At 39.8% G+C, this 20,382-nt stretch overlaps 1 protein-coding gene and 1 long non-coding RNA gene across 6 annotated transcripts in view; one reads left to right on the top strand and one right to left on the bottom strand.

The window, feature by feature from the left end:
• Positions 1-3,700: 3,700 nt before the first annotated feature.
• Positions 3,701-13,357, bottom strand: LOC134299843 (uncharacterized). Its single transcript, XR_010007081.1, has 2 exons — positions 13,218-13,357; positions 3,701-4,045 (listed from the first exon to the last, which is right to left on the bottom strand). It is a non-coding gene; the product is annotated as an uncharacterized LOC134299843 (long non-coding RNA).
• Positions 10,505-20,382, top strand: part of acbd4 (acyl-CoA binding domain containing 4) — a 37,551-nt gene continuing 27,673 nt past the window's right edge. For 3 of the 5 annotated variants that reach the window (XM_062983724.1, XM_062983721.1, XM_062983720.1), the window contains exons 1-5: positions 10,830-10,850; positions 13,296-13,383; positions 14,625-14,745; positions 17,010-17,094; positions 19,108-19,228. In XM_062983724.1, the coding sequence (XP_062839794.1) occupies positions 10,842-10,850; positions 13,296-13,383; positions 14,625-14,745; positions 17,010-17,094; positions 19,108-19,228 (424 nt within the window). In that variant the 5' untranslated portion in view covers positions 10,830-10,841. Of the gene's footprint in view, positions 10,734-10,829; positions 10,851-13,295; positions 13,384-14,624; positions 14,746-17,009; positions 17,095-19,107; positions 19,229-20,382 lie in introns of those variants that run through there. The other 2 variants (XM_062983723.1, XM_062983722.1) reach the window with 2 other exon arrangements.

Genomic DNA, 20,382 nt, shown 5'->3' with positions numbered 1-20,382 from the left:
AAGGGAGAGTGATTCAGTTACAAAAGAATTCAGTTAATTGTCCCCTTTTTCTGTTGCTGTACTACTATGGCTCAGAGAACATAAGAAGAAGAGCGGGGGGGGGGGGGGGGGGGGAGAGAGAGAGATCTTACACTATATTGGTGACTCAGTCCAGCAATTTAATAGGAAGAAGGTTTCTAGCTCAAGGGTCAAAGAGGAGAAATGTATAGAGTAGTCTAGAAAGCTGCGAGTCTGCAAGAGTTAATGTTGCTTAACTGTGGAATCTTTAATGAAAAGGAGATGCTGAACGATATACAAATAATGCACTGTAGATTTCACATATCCAAAACAAATGAGAAAGAAAGAAAGCTTTGAAAGAACAATGAAGGTAGGCCTTTGGCCAGGGAGAGAATGGCACACATTTCCTAAGATGACAGGGTTCTTGTGTTCTTTGCCCCACTATTACGAATGCAGTTCCTGATTCAGAGTAGAGGCAGGAACCTCCAGAGTTGTTGAGAAGAGACAACCACATAGATATTGAGATTAAGAAAAGATGACCCATCATTTTCTGATGGGTCTATGGATCGTAATAAATGTTGTTGTTTGAAAAGATGACAACAATCATAGAATTTGTGGAAAATATCCCAAGGCCCCTGATGGTGCAGCAGATCAAACCGCTGAGCTGCTGAACTTACTGACCAAAAGATTGGCAGTTCAAATCCGGGGAACTGAGTGAGCTCCTGCTGTCAGCCCCAGCTTCTGCCAACCTAGCAGTTTGAAAACATGCAAATGTGAGTAGAACATGTAAGTGTGTATAGCTTTAGCGCGAAGGTAATGGCGCTCCATGTAATCATGCCAGCCACATGACCTACCCTGTTTCCCCTAAAATAAGACATCCCCAGAAAATAAGACCTAGTAGAGGTTTTGCTGAATTACTAAATATAAGGCCTCCCACGAAAGTGAGACCTAGCAAAGTTTTTGTTTGGAAGCATGCCCATCGAACAGAACATCAGAGCATGCAGGATTGGTAAATGTACATACCATAGATTGTTGTACATAGAAATAATGGTAGTAACAAGAAATTTTTGATAGGATTCACAGTTTGTCTGATTATGCTGGTTTTCGATGACAACTACTGTACAGTATATAATAAATGTTCAATTTTTTTGTTCAACAATAAATGTGAATTCTTCTTCATGGAAAAATAAGACATCCCCTGAAAATAAGACCTAGTGCATCTTTGGGAGCAAAAATTAATATAAGACACTGTCTTATTTTCGGGGAAACACGGTAGGAGGTGTCTATGGAGAATGCTGGCTCTTCAGCTTAGAAAAGGGGATGAGCACCATCCCTCAGAGTCAGACACGACTAGATTTAATGTCAGGGGAAAATCTTTACCTTAACCTATCCAGTCCAATCCCCTACCATTAGGAATACACAATCAAAACACTCTCAACAGGTGGACATCCAGTCTTTGTTTTAAAACCTTCAAAGAAGAGTCTATCACACTCCAAGGCAGCTCTTACCATGAAAGAAATGTGTGCCATTTTTTCTATGCCCAAAGGATAATAATCTGACAAGATAATAGTGATGTTCTTCCGATATCACTAGATACAGTTCTGAAGCCATAGGTCAGCAACAACACTAACACAAACAATTTTCCATAAAACAATTGCTGATGTTCTGTCTCAGCTTCAGGAGGGTTTATTTGGTACTAATGTTTAGGATAATTCATATGTTCTTTGAAAATCCCTAAAACGATAGAAGTAAATACTTACCCCTTTTAAAACATGTAAAAACTGCTCAAAAATAATGCCATATGTCAATACAGAAAATTGATGTTTACTTGGACGGTGCCTGAAATTTATTTATGATGCATGAAAGAACATAACAGATTGGCTACACTCTGTTTATAAAAGAGTGACAATATTGTCTGCCCTGCTTCTGTTAAACCCAGATGATGATTCAATGACCTCTTTTCTCTCCACAGAGCACACGTGACTAAGCTTCCTATCAATATATAGTATCAGAGATATATGTGCACATCCCCATATGGTATGCAGGTCTCCTAATAAGCCTTGCATTCACCACAACTAATAAAATATTCTCAGATATTTTATGCTCAATCTCAGATGCCATGAACTCTATTCAACTGCATATATATCAAAGTGTATCCTATTGATAAAATGGAAGAGAACTACAAGGTGATCTGAAAGTAGACTTTCTGGCATTTTTAGTATATAGTGAGGTCACAAAAATGTTCACTATTTAATAAAACCCTTTATTTTATGTTCTTAATTTACAATACCACAGCATTATAAAATATATATTTATCTAACTAGCTATCTATACACATAATACATATGTATGTGTTTGTGTGGCAGAAGTGTCCACTACAACGGATCTGGACCAAACTTGGCCCACAGACCCAACATGGTCAATTGCGAATACTGGCAGGGTTTGGGGGTGATTGCCCTGGGAATCTGGGAGTTGTAGTTCACCTTATCCTTATCCGCTGAACCCAGCCAACGACAGATCTGGATCAAATTTAAGTGATATTACCTAACATCCCAAAACAAACAATGCCTTCGGGTCCCCAAGCTAGTAGAAAATAAAGTTACATTGCATTACGTGTATAATCTATTTTTAAAAGATTTGCCCAAAATTTATTCAAATGTCAAGTGCCTTTATGTATTTTGGCACCCCTTGTATAAGGTGCTGCACCCTTTTCCTAAAATAGATTCAGAACCTTGGATAGCTCCTTCAAAGCTGTTTTTAAAAAACGGGAATGGATTCATTGCCCTGCTGACATGTGAACCACCATGATGCTCACATGACTGTGGACTTTTCTCTCCTTTGCACCCCTTTCTCTCTTTTCTATGCTGATTTTGTCTTGTCACTCAAATGTCATAATGAATGGCATACTTTTTGGGTAGTATTTCTTAAGGGTTCTAACTCTATTTCTTCTTGTTGCTTCCTCTGACCAGCACAAAGAGATCAAATTCCCTCTCAATTGGCTTCCTTCCAGCTGGAAAGGTTAACAATACATAGCCCTCAAGCGGCAATACTTTTATTGGGCCAACTCCAAAGCATAAAACACATTATGCAAGCTTTTGCAGCTTTGCTGGCTTCTATAAAATCATACAGGAGGAAAATGGTGCTGATGTTATAGTTTGAAACTGCATTCTATTTCACTATGTAACAAAATTTGAAAATTAAATTTGTTCCTGTTCCTGGTTTGAAAGTGTTATTCCCTGTTTAATTGTGTGGTACTTACTTTGAAAGTAGTTGTTATACTCCAGAAACTTCGTTTTTGTGGCTGCCACAAACTATGTTACATTGGTTGAGATTCAATGAGATATTTCATTGAAAAAATATAGCAAAATGTTTTGCAGGATGTCCCACAAAAACAAAGTTTTTTACCGTTGAATAAACCTTTTTCATGTTTTTATGATAGAACCAATTAAGAAATGACATTTAAAACCCAGGAACAAAAATCCTGTTAGATAGTGTTATCAGTGTATACTCATATTTAGTTTAACTGCATTGAACTACATTATATGAGTCTATATTGGCCATAGAATGCAGTTTCAAACTCCATTATATGTCAGTATAAATGGGGCCTTGCAGTGATTTCAGCTAGGACCTTGATTAAAGGGTCTATGCCTGGCGAGCATATGCTAAATCAAATTGGTCAGGACAGAGAAACAAATTCACCAGATTGAAGAAAAGCCACAGAGGTTTATTACAATTCTTCTAAAAAATATGCAAGTACAAGCAATTTGCTTCAAAAGGTACAAACATAACACACAAGGAAATGCATGACATTGTACAGTTCTGATAGGTATTCGGACTTTATGCTTCCTCTCCTGATTGGCTGGAAAGGATCCACTCAAGGATTGGCTGGGGGTTCCTTTGACATCAGAGCCTATAAGTGTGGATTCTCATGGAAGGAGAAATGTCAGCTGGGATCCACTACAGAGACACCTTCCTGGAGGATACAGCCCATGATGAAACAATGATGTAAATATGCTGATGAGCTTCTGATTAACTCAAGTATCCAGTTCTGTGGAAGACAAAGGGTGCAAGATTCAAAAGACAAAAGTGTTGTTTTCAGACAATTAAGGGCCTAGCTGCCAGCACTGAGAAGTAAATGGATCTGTATCTACTAAGCTCCCTCCTCTGTGGGAGCAGCAGGTTCTCAGCCTCAGGTTAAATTGACAAACATCCTGAGCTTATTTTGTTGGTAAAGAATATCATCCGTCTACATATATACAATGGTTCCGATAGATATTTGGCTTGGGAAATGGCTGGAGGGATCTTAGCTATGGTCCCCTTTCCCAAGGGATTATGCAAACTGGGTCATGGAGAGGTGGCTGCCTTCAAGTTACATTTGATATGTACTAGGGTTATCCAGAAAGTAGATTACGTTCTGGAATTATAAATGAACAAAGTATAGGAGAAAACCTTTACCATATGCAGCTGAAAGCCACACCCAAATACCACATCTCACATAGTCGCCATTCAAATCTAGGCACTTACCATAGCGATGAATGAGCTTTGCAACTCCTTCCCCACTAAATTCTGCCACTTGCGTCCTCAACCAGCCAGTCACCCCTTCCCACAGCTGCGCAGCATCGCCAAAACGCTGCATTGCCAGCCACGCCTCCATTGTTGGAAACAAGTGGTTGAGGACGCAAGCGACAGAATTTAGTAGGGGAGGAGTTGCAAAGCTCATTCATCACTATGGTAAGTGCCTAGATTTGAATGGCAATTACATGAGATGTGGTATTTGGGTGTGGCTTTCAACTGCATATGGTAAATGTTTTCTCCTATACTTTGTTCATCTTTAATTCCAAAACGTAATCTACTTTCTGGATAGCCCTCGTATATTTACAAAAATCATCAAATTGATACAATTTATTAAAGGGTTTAAAATTGATAGTTTGTAAGGTACAGCTGCTGCTAGGTCCATTCTGGAACCTCTATTGCTTCGAAAATTTTCAACTCAGAAAAGGTTTTAAATAAAAAGAATATATATATATAGACACGCTATCCCCCCAAAAAATGTATAGTTCATCAAGAGACTACAAGCACATACACATGCCACACACACACACATATGCTTGTAGTCTCTTGATGAACTATACATCTTTCCGGGGTGGGGGGGTAGTGTGACTCAGTAACAGCTTGAGATGTTATTAAGTTATTATCAGTGCAGGACAATAAGGAGACATATCTTAGAACATAAGTATAAACAAAAGCCAGTGAAGCTTCAAACGCTTGTGGAATGTATTTAATGCTTTGGAGTTGGCCACAAAACGGCATCAGTGCTAGTGAATTTTGGATTTATTGGTATAATGTTACTATTTTGAGCTTCTGAAAGACTTTTTAACCTTATACAAAATGTTCTTATTGTTGCTGCTGTTGTTATAACAGCTTCTGTCTCTTTAAAAAAGACCAAACAGCTAGCAATGATAGAAAATAAAATAAAATAAAAATGTGCAATTTAAAACCAAAAACCTATCTGAATATTATTAACAACTGAAGTAGAAGAAACAGTTAAGAAAAAATAAATAAGATGAATTGGCCAATATAGAAATAATAAGTCTTTTTGACAAGTAAAAAGCAAAGCCATTGACATCAGCAAGATAAGGCTAAAAGCTTTGTGTAAATATTCTAGCATAACCTTATTATGAAGGACTACATTTTTATTTCAGAGCATGAAGCTACTGTACCTGGATCATTACTTAGTTCTCACATGCTTTTGAAGAGTTAAATATTTTAATTTGATTTTATATTTATTTTTGCGTCTAATATTTTGGCAAAGAGCTATCTTGCTCATTTAATTCTCCTTCACCCAAATGCACATTGTATTTGAACATGTTTGAATGTTTTTGCTGCTATCCTCCAGACATCAAATGCTTTTCAAGGAGCTCTTGCCAGCTTCCATCAGGTCAAGCCTCCACTGCTGAAGTCCATATTGTGATCCAGACTAGCTCTCGAAGACATAAAGACCATGGTTAAGACCTAAAACGACAGGATTACACACGGACATAGAGTATGGGGAGGTTTTTAGAAGTTGTGTCCATGAACTCTCCAATATATGAAAATACAGTCTTATCTCACTAGTTCAATTAGCTGGGAGCAGTGTCTAAAAATAGCCAGTGACCCACGCATTCAGCTAAAAATGAATACTGCTTATACAGGCTGCCACTGACATGGGGGCACCTTGAGGACTTTAAATAATCTGCAAGGGTTTAGAGTTTGTAGGATTTCAAACACAAATATTCTTTCTTATCAGCAGAGATTAGCCAGCACAAAAGATCAGGCTTACGTTTTGCTTTCTTCCCTTTGTGCTTGGCCATGCAAGCAAGAGAATGAAAGTTTTCTCTAAAATATCTTCCTATTTTGGTCTCCAACCTGCATTTTTTTTTCTTCCCTCTGATCCAGGAATAGGCCAGTACACTACAGTATGTGCTTTTTTCAATGATGCTGATTGACAGGTTTTGCTATCAATTCTGAACTTCTGTCAAACCCTGGCTTCAACAATTTGCTGTCTCAGTTGTAAGAATAAAATGCATATCCAATTTAATAGTGTTGTTGAACACGGCACCCCGCCCTGATTATATATAGGGGCCGCGGTGGCGCAATGGGTTAAACAGTTGAACTGCTGAATCTGCTGACCTAAAGGTTGGCAGTTCAAATCTGTGGGACAGGGTGAGCTCCCACTGTTAGTCCTAGCTCCTGCCTATCTAGAAGTTCGAAATAATGCAAATGTGAGTAGATCCATAGGCACTGCTTTGGCAGGTAAGAGCAAAGAGACGCTTCAAGCAGTCATGCCAGCCACATGACCAGAAGGTGTCTAAGGACAACGCAGGCTCCTCAGCTTATCCAATTTAAGGTTCATAGTGTTGTTGAACACAGCACCCCGCCCTGATGATATATAGGGGCTGCGGTGGCGCAATGGGTTGAACCGTTGAACTGCTGAATCTGCTGACCTAAAGGTTGGTAGTTCGAATCTGTGGGACAGAGTGAGCTCCCACTGTTAGTCCTAGCTCCTGCCAATCTAGAAGTTTGAAAAAATGCAAATGTGAGTAGATCCATAGGCACCGCTTTGGTAGGTAAGAGCAAAGAGATGTTTCAAGCAATCATGCCAGCCACATGACCAGGAGGTGTCTAAGGACAACGCAGGCTCCTCAGCTTGAAAATGGAGAAGAGCACCTCCCCCAGAGCCAGAGATGAGCACTGCCTCCAGAGCTGGAAATGAAAGGAGAAGCCTTTGTCTCGATATTTGTGTCTCATTGTATTTCATTGTAACATAGCAATGAATGTTTGCCTATGTCTGTTTATATGCTGTAATCCACTCTGAGTCCCCTTGGGGAGAAGGGCGGAATATAAATAAAGTGTTTGAATAACTGACATGCGTATTAAACTTAATGTCTCTGTATTCATGGTTATGCTTGTATATTTTGGAATTAGCCATACTTGCATCCTTTCTGGCTGGATCGAAATAAACCTCTGTTGCTTGCCTTCACCTGGTGAGTATGTCCTCTGATCTGGAACTTCAGGCTTTTAGCATAACACTCACCAGGCGGTCCTAGGACACAAATAGGACCCAAAGTCCACCATCCTGTTTGGCAGCTCAAGTAGAAAATCCCACAGACATCTCTTCCTCCTACTCAATTAACTAAGAAAAAGTGAATGTACTGGGATGTTATTTAGTTAGCAATTTAAGAAAACAATTATTATTTCCTAAATGTTTTCATAATGATAGCACAGAATCATAGAGTTGGAAGAAATTACGTGAGCCATCTAGTCCAACTCCCTGCAATGCAAGAAAAGCACAAACAAAGTATCCCTGACAGACAGGGCCGTAGCCAGAAAAAAATTTCGGGGGGGGGGGGTTGAACCCCTGGCACCCCCCACCCCTGCTACAAACCTGTCAATATCTGTTTGAGATAGTGCCTGGCGGGACTCTTAATGTTTTGCGTCTCATAGATTTAGCATGGGGATTTGGTTAACCAGTTAAAATTCATGAGTAAACCAGGTTTTTTTATAACCTGAAAAATTTGGGGGGGAGGGGTTGAACCCCTAAACCCCCCCCCCCCCCCCCTCGCTACAGGCCTGCTGACAGATGGCCATCCAGCCTCTGTTTAAAATTTTTCAAGGAAGGAGCTTCCACCACACTCCGAGGCAAAGAGTTCCACTTTTGAACAGCTCATACGGTTAGAAAGTCCTTCCTAATGATCAGGTGGAATCTCCTTTCCTGTCATTTGAACCTATTGCTCCTAGTCCTAGTTTCAAGGGCAGCAGAAAACAAGTCTGCTCCTTCTTCCTTATGACACCCTATCTATATATGGCTATCATGTCTCCTCTCGACCTTCTCTTCTGCAGGCTACACATACTCAGTTCTTTAAGACGCTCCTCATAGGGCATAGTTTCCAGACCATAGGACCAGCCTTGTTGAGACTATTGTCTTTTTCTATAAACCAATGATATGATGCACCTAACAAATTGTCATGAATGCCTGCTTGTTTGGATTAGAATCCAATATTGAGTAGTACTTTTTTGTTTAGCGTCCCTCATAGACTGGTCTAAGAAAGAGTGAACTCTCAAAATATACCTCCTTGGATTTGGCAGGTTCTTCTTGTTTCCACATCTATTTGCAGGGAATTTCCATTAGAGCTTTTCCTAACCTTTTTATTAAGCTGGAGAGTCGCTTGTTGCTATGGTTTTATGGCTTGAAGGGCCAATTTTCTCCATGTGAATTTCTAATTTTTTAAAGGAATGATTGTGTTATAGTGCATAGGTGATGCTTCAGTGACGCACTGGTGCACTATAAATATTTGAAAATCTATATAAAGAGAAGGACGGCTGTTCCGATATGTCTTGCAATGTTTAAAAAACAGCCCAATACAAAGGAGAAATGGAATTTTGTAACTGTTGGCAAAAATTGCCAGAAAAAGGGCCAAGACAAAAGAATAGTCATCTGTTGTTTTTTTTAAAAAAACCTCAGATACAACAACAAATGCCACAATCTCCAACAACTTTCCAATACATTGGCTGCACATGAAGGAGCCCTTATTTTATTGTTAATCATGAGAAAAATACAAATTCTGTTATTTACTCTCGCCTAAGAGCGTCATCATTTCTTCAAATGGATTCTATGAAATGAATCTGGATGTAGCCAGTGCAGACCACTGCAGTAAATGGAACTAAGGGTGCATCTACACTATAATACTAATTCAGTTTAATACTACTTTAAAGACCATGGCTCAGGGCCCTTCTCCACTGCCATATAATCCAGAATATCAAGGTAAATAATCCACATTATCTGCTTTGAACTGGATTATCTGAGTCCACACTGCCATATAATCCAGTTCAAAGCAGATAATCTGGATTTTATACAGCTTTGTAGAATGGGTCTCATGGCCCTTCCACACAGCTGTATAAAATCTACATTGAACTGAATGATATGGCAGTGTGGAATCAGATAATCCAATTCAAAGCAGATAATGTGGATTATCTGCCTTGATATTCTGGGTATTAATAACAACAACAACAACAACAACAACAACAACAACAACAACAGCAACAGCAATAATACTAGGCTGTGTGGAAGGGTCCTTAGTGCTGTGGAACCCTGGGATTTCTAATTTGATGCGGAAAATTCAAAGAGAAGGCTAACGGCCTTGTAAAACTACAACTCTCATGATTCCATAGCAGTAAGTGGTATCAACTCCTGCCAACCTAGCAGTTCGAAAACATGCAAATGTGAGTAGATCACATTTCTCTGGTAGATCACATTTCTTCTCTGGCGGGAAGGTAACAGCGCTCCATGCAGTCATGCCGGCCACATGACCTTGGAGGTGTCTATAGACAACACCAGCTCTTCGGTTTAAAAATGGAGATGAGCACCAACCCCTAAAGTTGGACACAACTGGACTTAACGTCAGGAGAAACCTTTACCTTTTTTTAAGTGGTATCAAACTCCATTCACCATACAGTGTTAGCAAGGACTAATTTATCCAAGTAATCTCAATAGATTTACTCTTGAGTATGCATAAATCAAGATTAATAGCTACTTGGATAACTTTAATTATATATATATATATATATATATTTGTATCTATATATCTTTAACCTCAGATCAGATTCCGCAGCTGGATATTTGTTATATAATGTTGGAAGAGTTTTCTCTGTACTTGGAGGCACTTTGGACTTCAAATAATAAATCTTGGCTTCAAGGCTGGAAGGCTGAACCTTGATACAATTTGTCCAGCCACTGCCAGTCTGATTTGGAAACTAAATTCTGCATATAAAAAGAACAGTGAAGGCTGTCATTCTTGTTCTCTCCTGCAGATGTCGCTGTTATACACACTTTGTTGTCAGCCTTCAAATCATTTCCGACCTATGTCAACCATAAGGCGAACTTTTCCTAGTTTTCCCCCTCTAGGTGGCGCTGTTTTTAAAGTCGGATAGGCAAAAAACAGAAGGAATTCCTGTGTAGTATGGAGAGTGAGTCTGAGAGATGCTTAATGCCGATTGGCCGAGATGCGAGGAGTAGAACGCGAAGCAGCGCGCTGATTGGCTAAAACGCGCTTAACCCTGCTCCCGGCAATGTGGGCTGATCTTAAAAGGTCGAAGGCGTAACATAGCTTCCAGCTGCAATAATAAACAAGAGGTTGGCAGAGCTGGTGCCAGGGCAAAGAGCAAAGTGAGTGGATCACTTATTCTGCGGGGAATATAAGGTAGAGTTGAAAAGGAGAACTTGTGAAAAAAGACTCCGGATCAGTGGTTCCAGTGGACAATAGGCTTAAATTTCCTGGACAGCAGCACTTCTTTGGTGGGGAGAGGAGATGAAAAACGTAATCTGACTCTGGGTGAAAGGGAAATAACTGTTTTGTTTTCTATGCGTCAGAACAGGAAAAGCAGAGACAGAGTCGAAAGGAAGCGAAATAAAATCATAAAGCCATCTCTGATTATCTCAAGAATAATGTGGATTTGAACTCAGGACTGGCCAGTAATTGGCAGGTTTCTAAACAAGGAGAGCTTTCTTTTAAGTGATCACTGGAATCAGAATATTAGGCTGGCAAAAGAGTCCAAGTTGCTGGAGCATTAGAAGGAAATACGACTTTTGTGGACTTCTGTGATACAATAGGAGGTGCATCTACACTGTGCAATTAGTGCAGTTTGACACCACTTTAACCGCAATGGCTCAGTACTATGGAATCATGGAAGATGTAGTTTGGTGAGGCACCAGCACTCTTTGATAGAGAAGGAACTAAACCTTGTAAAACAACACCTCCCATGATTCTGTATTAATTATATATTATATATTGCATTATATATTAAATGTAATATTACTAATAATATTACCATATAATGTTATAGTACAATATAGTAATTTAATGCTTATATTGTGCTATGCTAATAATATATTGTATGTACATTTGATTTATAAGCTGCTCTGAGTCCCCTCCGGGATGAGAAGAGCGGGATATAAATGTAGTAAATAAATAAATAATACATATTAATTCTACAGTGTAAATGTACCCAGAAAGTATTATTAGATCAGAGTCACTCAGGTAATGCAGGAAGGCAAAGAGCATAGGTTTGGCAATGAGGATAGAAATCAGGTCACGAGTGTATAATATGAGATCCAAGCCTTATTGATGACTGGGGTGCTTGTCTTGGGCAACATTTTTAAAGTCTCCGCAATTGATTGGAAACAACTTGTATGATATAGTGGTTGTAATGTTGGACTATAACTCTGGAGATCAGGGTTTGAACCCTCGCTCAGCCATTAAAGCTCGAAGGCATACAACAAAAATAAGGGGCTGGAAACTCTTCTTCCTACATGTATTTTTATTACCAGGAGAAGAGTGCTGATGGGATTGCCTGTTTTAAGTACTGAAACAATTTGGTTGGCTGAGGTTACTGTGATCCTTGGCTGAGATAGCAGTGTCATTAAGGCCCCTTACACACAGCTGAATAAAATCCCACATTATCTACTTTGAACTGGAATATATGGCATGTGGACTCAGATAACCCAGTTCAAAACAAATATTTTGGGATTTTCTGCCTTGATATTCTGGGATATAGGGCTATGTGGAAGGGCCTTAACTTCTTGACCTTAAGTAATAAATTATCTTGGCTGGGATACGATTGAGAATGTAAAAAAAAACCCTGACTCCTTGAGTAGAATAATTTTGTTATCTAACTTGGTTACATTTTAGTCTGTATTTTCTTTACACTGCCCAGTGAAGATCTAACTTTGTGGACCATTCCACACAGCCCTATATCCCAGAATATCAAGACAGAAAATCTCACAATATCTGCTTTGAACTGGGTTATCTGAATCCACACTCAGATATTGTGGGATTTTCTGCCTGGATATTCTGGGATATATGGCTTTGTGAAAGGGCCCCGGGTTTCCCACATCCAAGGGTATATTTACACTATAGAATGTTAACTGCCATGGCTCAATGCTAGGGAATTCTGGGAGTTGTAGTTTTACAAGGTCTTTAGCCAAACTACAACTTTCAGGATTCCATAGCATTGAGACACAGCAGTTAAACTGGGCTCGAACTGCCTTAATTCTACATTGTAGATGCATCCTAAATCTAATACTTTTGCTATTGAATGATCTTGACTATATCCTGGGGTGCGGCAGTACAGTAGAGTCTCACTTATCCAACACTCGCTTATCCAACGTTCTGAATTATCCAACACTTTTTTGTAGTCAATGTTTTCAGTACATCGTGATATTTTGGTGCCAAGTTCGTAAATACAGTAATTTCTACATAGCATTACTGTGTATTGAACTACTTTTTCTGTCAAATTTGTGGTATAACATGATGTTTTGGTGCTTAATTTGTGAAAGCATAACCTAATTTGATGTTTAATAGGCTTTTCCTTAATGCCTCCTTATTATCCAACATATTCGCTTATCCAATGTTCTGCCGGCCCGTTTATGTTGGATAAGTGAGACTCTACTGTACTAGGAATGATAGATGCTACTGAGAGAAGGTTCTCGATATCCTGTTTTAGACACAGAATTTAGGGGAGGCTATTCTTTGGACTCCAACACATCATCATTATCACTTTTTTGTAGTTCAAAGAACAGAAGATTTACTAACTGTAGCATAAGAATTTATCTATAACAAGAGAAGGCCACAAGACATCTCTGGGCAGGAGGAATAAATGTTTGATGGCTTGAAGAGTTATCTTACCTTTTACGTCAGTTAATATCTGTATTTCTTCTTAAGCAGAGCCTGCAGTTTTCATCCTTTTTTCCCTTTCCAAAACAGGTACCAATGGGGAAGAAGGCAGAGGAGCCAGATTGCCAGAAGCAGTTTGAAGCGGCTGTCCGTGTCATCCAAGGCTTGCCCAAGAATGGTGAGAGTCAAATTTAGAGGATGCCCACAGTTCTCAAACTGACACCCACCTTCCTAAAACTGTGTGTACAGCTATACCTTAGTTAACAAATCAAATTGTTAATAGACATTACTTTTTTAACAACATCAAAATTAGTACCAGAGGCAGAAACAACATGGATAAAATAGAGATAGGTTTCTACAATGCAAAAAAGAGTGGTTCAATGTGTTTAAACAGACTTTTTATTCAAAACTGCATTGCAGGCAGTGCCCGAGTTAACAAACATTTGACTTAGAAATGACTCATAGTTACAAACAGGGGTGAGACAACAGGAAGTGAGAGAAATCTACCCCTCAAAAGGGAAATTCACTCCTGAAAGAGTTATCATGGGGAAAAGGTGTCTCCACTGAAGCTTTATTGCCAATTCAGACAAGCTAAATCTTTCAAAATCCAGTTATCACAGGGACAGAAAGTGCAGTGAAATCTTCTGAACAAAGGCACAGATAGTAAAACAAACACCACAGGAGTGTTAACCCTTCCCTGGGCTATACAAAACGTGTGTGTGTGTGTGTGTGTGTGTGTATTGCTGGAGTTACATTCTGATTTACAAACAAATTCAATTTAAAAACAAACTCATGAAGTCTATCTTCTTCGTAACATGGAGACTGCTTGTGAAATGAAAGAGGGTCAGGTAAAAGCTATTTGACCCACCTAACGCCCTTCCACACAACTATAAAACAGAATATCAAGGCAAATAATCCACAATATCTGCTTTGAACTGGGTTAGACGAGTCTACACTGCCATATGATCCAGCTCAAAGCAGATAATCTGGATTTTATATGGCAATGTAAATGGGGCCAAAGTCACTAACACTGAAAATCAAAATATATTCATATTCTTTTTGCAAAACTAGAGAACAGTGTTATGGACTAAAGTTTCGCCCCCCCCCCCCCCCCCCATGGATGGAAATCCACTTTTACCTCCAAAATTCTACTCTGATTGGAAACCGATCAAATACTTGATGCATAGTTGCTTTGAAAACTGTGATGCTGAAACCTGGGCCCTTCCACACAGCCACATAACCCAGAATATCAAGGCAAATAATCCACAATATCTGCTCTGAACTGGATTATCTGAGCCCACACTGCCATATATTCCAGTTCAAAGCAGATAATGTGGGATTTTATTCATCTGTGTGGAAGGGTCCCTAGACTATTAAAAAATCTATATATGTTTCTGACCACTTCTCCCATCCCTAAAGGTGCCTACCGTCCATCTTATGAAGAAATGCTGCGTTTCTACAGTTTCTATAAGCAAGCGACTGTGGGTCAGTGCCAGATCTCCAGGCCTGGGTTTTGGGACCCTATCGGCAGATATAAATGGTAAGAAACCTCACTGGAACCTTCTTATAAACCTAGATGAAGCACTGTATTTAACCAGGTTTGAGTTAAGAGAACTTGGGCCCTTCCACACTGCTTTTTATCCCAGGATCTGATCCCAGATTATTTGCTTTGAATATATGAGTCCCCACTGCCAAATAATCTGTGATTAGATCCTGGGATATAGGGGCAATGTGGAAGGGCCCTTGGTCAGAGTGTAGACTTGGAATACTACTGCAAAGTACAACTGCTTATGCCATATAAAATCCAGAATATCTGCTTTGAACCAGATTAAATGGCAGTGTTGACTCATATAGTTCAGTTCAAAGCAGATAATCTGGATAATCTGATTTGATAATCTGGAGCCCCTGGTGGCGTAGTGGGTTAAACTCTTGTGCCAGCAGGACTGCTGATTTGAAGGTTGGGTTGCTGACCTGAAAGTTTCCGGTTCAAATCCAACCGGGAAGAGCACTGATGAGCTCCCTCTATCAGCTCCAGCTCCATGTGGGGACATGAGAGAAACCTCCCATAAGGATGGTAAAAATATCAAAACTCCCGGGTGTCCCCTGGGCAATGTCCTTGCAAATGGCCAATTCTCTCAAATTTCTCAAATCACTCCTGACATGAAAAAAAAAATCTGGATTATATTGTATTGTAGAAGAGACCTAGGTGTTTTGGATTATAACTCCCACCATCTCTGATCTTTAAATGTGTGGTCTCTTCATGGCAGTAACTCTGAGGATTTAGACTTGTGTTGATTTTTGGCTTTCCTCCATGGGCAATATAAGATATTTATTAGGAGTCACTTGGCTGATTTTTTATAGCTGGACTATGCCCCGTTTAACTCATTGGGACTTACTTCTTAGTAAACACATTTGGGATTCTGTTGTTTTGTGCTAACAAAATTGAAGTGATCTCTCAGTTTTGTTGCTAGCCAATTGGGTTGGATCCATATTTAGTCTGCAAAGCAGTGTGGTGAAGTGGTTTGAGTGCTGGAATTGGTAGAGCAGGGTTTGAATCCCCTTTCGGTCATGGTCACTGGGTGACCTTGGACAAATCATACTCTTTCAAGCTTCAAATGAAGGCCATGACAAACATCTCTGAACAAATCTTGCTCAGAAAATGCTGTGATGTTGCCTCAACTTGGAAATGATGTAGGCCTCTTCTACACTGCCATATAATCCAGGTTATCAAATCAGATAATCCACATTATCTGGTTTGAATTATATTATATGAGTCTACACTGCCATATAATCCAGTTCAAATAAGATAATCTGGATTTTATATGGCAGTGTAGAAGGGGCCTTAAAGGCAAATAAAAACAACAAGATTTAGTCAAATAAGTGTAGACCCACTGAAATTAATAGTACTTAAGAATGAACTAATCTGTTACTAACACAAATCTACACGAAACTGTTAGTAACAACAAGTTGTGTTTACAGTGGACTCTGCAGAAAAGGCTTTAGCTATAGTCCACAAAAAGGAAAATCAGCCTGTTTAGCTGCTGATTTGTTATCATTAATGTTTGATTTTACACCTATTTTATATACTGGTATCTGTACACCTGGGGTCATGTACACATTTCTCAGTGGGAAGGGATTATGAATGGAAAGACTTCTAAACAAGATTCAGTCTGAATCCAGCCCAATGTTTTACACTGGTGTGTCATGTCCTGCATGGAATGTATGCAATATATATTTGAAGTATTCTAAAGTTTAAAAAGGGAGCCCCCGGTGGTGCAGCAGATTAAACCGCTGAGCTGCTGAACTTGCTGACCAAAAGGTCAACAGTTCGAATATGAGGAGCAGGGTGAACACCCACTGTTAGCCCCAGCTTCTGCCAAGCTAGCAGTTCGAAAACATGCAAATGTGAGTAGATCAATAGGTACCTCTCTGGTGGGAAGGTAACAGTGCTCCATGCAGTCATGCGGGTCACATGACCTTGGAGGTTGTCTATGGACAACGCCAGCTCTTTAGTTTAGAAATGGAGATGAGCTCCACCTCTCAGAGTCAGACATGACTAGACTTAATGTCAAGGGGAAACCTTTAACTTTACCTTAACTTAAAGTTAAAAAGAAGGAAAAACAAAGCTATATATAATCCATAGCATGTGCAGAATGCTGTTTATCTGTTTATGAATAACCAACTGGCTACCATACAAAAGTCAGAATGGTGAAGTCAAGGAGGAGTGGACTTGCTGGTTGGGTCTGGATGTTTTCATTTTAAAAAATATACTCCATTAAACAGTTACTTTTTGTGTTTTGCCAGGGATGCGTGGAATAGATTAGGAAAGATGAGCAAAGAGGAAGCGATGGCGGCGTATGTTGCAGAGATGAAGAAGGCAGCCCAGAAGGTACTTATTTCTTGCAGGCCCTATTTGTGGGATTGCCTGGGTGGGTTGCTATAATGTAAGACAGGTATGGACCACTGCAGAAGGCATTACGATATGGCAGGGGTGGGTTACTTCAAAAAGGTTGTGAGGCAGACATCACCATTGGAATGTGTATACTGTATCAATTTTGGTTGTTGTGGGCCCTTACACACAGACATGTAACCCAAAATATCAAGGCAGAAAATCCCACAATATCTGCTTTGAACTGGATTATCTGAGTCCACACTGCCATATAATCCAGTTCAATGTGGATTTTAAACAGCTGCGTGGAAGGGGCCTGTGTTGGCTGATTTTGGGTGCATTTTTTAAAAATTGGGGAATTGAGAGAAACTTTGGTGGGGGGAGGAATTAAACTGTCACATTTCCAGTCAGTTTTTATTTGAATGGTTTTGGGATTTAAATTGTTTTAAAATTGTCATTTTTTAAAAAATTAAGGGTTAAAGTTATCAAGTGGGAATTGTTGGAGGTTGCCCTGCTTTTTCAGGAGCTTTGGGCCCCATGCAGTTGACATGCTGCCATTTGCTCATTCCTTTTATAAAGGGCATCGTTACGGATGAGCCACAATACTATGATGTCTCTTAATATGAAATATATGGCCAGCAAAGCAGAGATAAATGCCACAGAAGCCATCAGAGCTTGAACATGAATTAATATATGGGAGGCTCCTTCTACACTGCCATATAAAATCTAGATGATTTGCTTTGAACTGGATTATATGGCAATGTAGACTCAGGACCTTTCCACACAACCATATAACCCAGAATATCAAGACAGAAAATCCCACAATATCTGCTTTGAACTGGGTTATCTGAATCCACACTGCCATATATTCCAGTTCAAAGCAGATAATGTGGGATTTTATTTAGATGTGTGGAAGGGGCCTTGGGGACCATCCAGACAGGCCCTATATCTCAGGATCTGATCCCAGGTTTTCTGTTTATCCCAGATTATTTGGCAGTGCAGACTCATATAATCCAGTTTAAAGCAAAAAACCTGGGATTATATCCTGGAATATAGGGCCTGTCTGGAAGGGCTGTCAGACCTCTTCAAACACTGCCAAATAAAATTCAGATTATCTGCTTTGAACTGGATTATATGGCACTGTAGATTCATATAATCCAATTCAAAGCAGATAATCTCAATTATCTGATTGGATAATCTGGATTATCAAGGCGCTTGAGTTGGTGGAATGGGGTCATTTAGCTCTCAACAAGAATGTTTATATATCTGCAGAATTTGCATTTGAGGATAATGGGGAATTGAAATGTGAAGGAATTGTTTACATTTTTAATGTAATTGAAATTAAGTTTTGAACCAACTGAAAAGGTGCCAAGTGTTTAGTATACAAATGACTGTGGGATATTTTAAAGGAAAGAGATCAACATCCGTGAATTTGAAGTCATGTTGGTAAACATTGATATGTCAACATGTTATATTTTGGGTTTTTTAATCAACTAGGTAGAAAAAAACCCTCCATATTGGCTTGAGAATTCCTGTCCCCAATTTGACTTCTTAGGCCCCTTCCACACCGCCCCTATATCCCAGGATCTGATCCCAGGTTATCTTCTTTAAACTGGATTATATGAGTCCCCACTGCCAGATAATCTGGGATAAACAGATATTAGAATACATTTTATTGATTAGCCCTTAGGCTGTATCACAAATAAACAGATAATCTGGGATCAGATCCTAGGATATAGGGGTGGTGCGGAAAGGGCCACAGTTTTCTAGTCTTGAGATAAAAGATCTGAAGCATCCATGCTAAATTCCCCACTGGATATGGATTGGAGCATGGCAGTGGGGAACTGCCTCCAGATGCTGTTGGATTGCATCTCCCATCGTCTCTCATTGTTGGCTCCGCCAACCAGAGCTCAGAGGAGCTATAGCCCTACAACATCTGGAGGGCCACATGTCTTTTTGGCTGAGCTGGGTGGTCTTGTACTACCTGGGATCCCTTCTAGGACTTTCTGGCAGGTCATCGACACCGTGCCGCTGGACGAGTCATCGAAGGACATGTTTGTCTACTTTGAATCCCTCTATGACGTAATTGACGACATGCCCAGGCCTCCTGAATCCTTCTTCAGGAAGAAAGCAGGTATGGCCCTTGGTTGCAAAAGTAAATGAGGATGAGTTTGTATTGGGGAAATGTTGCACCTGCAGTGGAAAGTTGAAAAATCACTGTCTAGGTTTTTTCGCTTGTTGTCAAAATCTTAGAAAATTTGGGATACAGTTCCCAGAACTGTTGGATTTTGGGAACGATAGCCTGCAAGTGACTTTTCCTAACTTTTCAGATCAATGTGGGAAAGTCAGCCTGGCTCCCTGACCTACAATCCTGCTGCTTTTCTAGCACCTCTTATACGTGGCCTCTCTTGGCTTGTAAAACACATGTTTATGGAAGCTGGATGGAGCCTGTTAGACATGTTTAGTTACAGCGCTTTGGTCCTCCAGGCAAAAGCATCTCAGAAGGACCTTGTGTTAGGTCATCTCCGCCATGTATTCCCAGTTTGAAGGCGCAGCAAGTCCCTCCCTGGAATTGTTAAAGTGGCAATTTAAATTCATCATCTTGGAGTGGTCTAACCTGCTTGGACAAGTTTGGGATTTTGGCAAAGAAGTTACCCTCCCCCCCTCTGAACCTTCAAGATTTTTTTGGGCAGAGAGAAGCAGAAGCAAAAATGGAGCGATTTGACATTCAGTTTATGTTGGACTTCTTTGTTCAAACAATTTCCCTGTCATCATTCTTTGGACACATCTACAACAGTGATTCCCAAACTCTAGTCCTCCAGGTATTTTGGATTTCAACTCCCAGAAGCCTCAAGCACCTTCTACGCTGCCAGATCATCCAGGTTATCAAAGTAGAAAATCCACATTATCTGATTTGAACTAGATTATCTTAGTATACACTGCCATATAATCTGGTTTAAATCAGATAATGTGGATTTTATACAGCTGTGTAGAAGAGGCCTCAGTGGCTTTGGCCAAGGTGCAGGGATTCTGGGACCAGAAGTCCTCATCACCCTGGCCCCATCTACACTGCCATGTTAAATCCAGATTATCTGCTTTGAATTGGATTATACAGCAGTGTAAACTCATATAATCCAGGATCTTTCTACACTACCATATAATCCAGATTATAAAAGCAGATAAACCACATGATCTGCTTTCAACTGGATTATACGCATCTACACTGCTGTATAATCCAGTTCAAAGCAGATAATCTGGATTTTATATGGCAATGTAGAAGGGGCCCCA

Source organism: Anolis carolinensis, chromosome 6 (assembly GCF_035594765.1).
Source record: "Anolis carolinensis isolate JA03-04 chromosome 6, rAnoCar3.1.pri, whole genome shotgun sequence".
Classification (NCBI taxonomy): domain Eukaryota; kingdom Metazoa; phylum Chordata; class Lepidosauria; order Squamata; family Dactyloidae; genus Anolis; species Anolis carolinensis.
The sequence above is the reverse complement of the archived record's forward strand: the minus strand, read 5'-3'. Positions and strand labels throughout refer to the sequence as shown.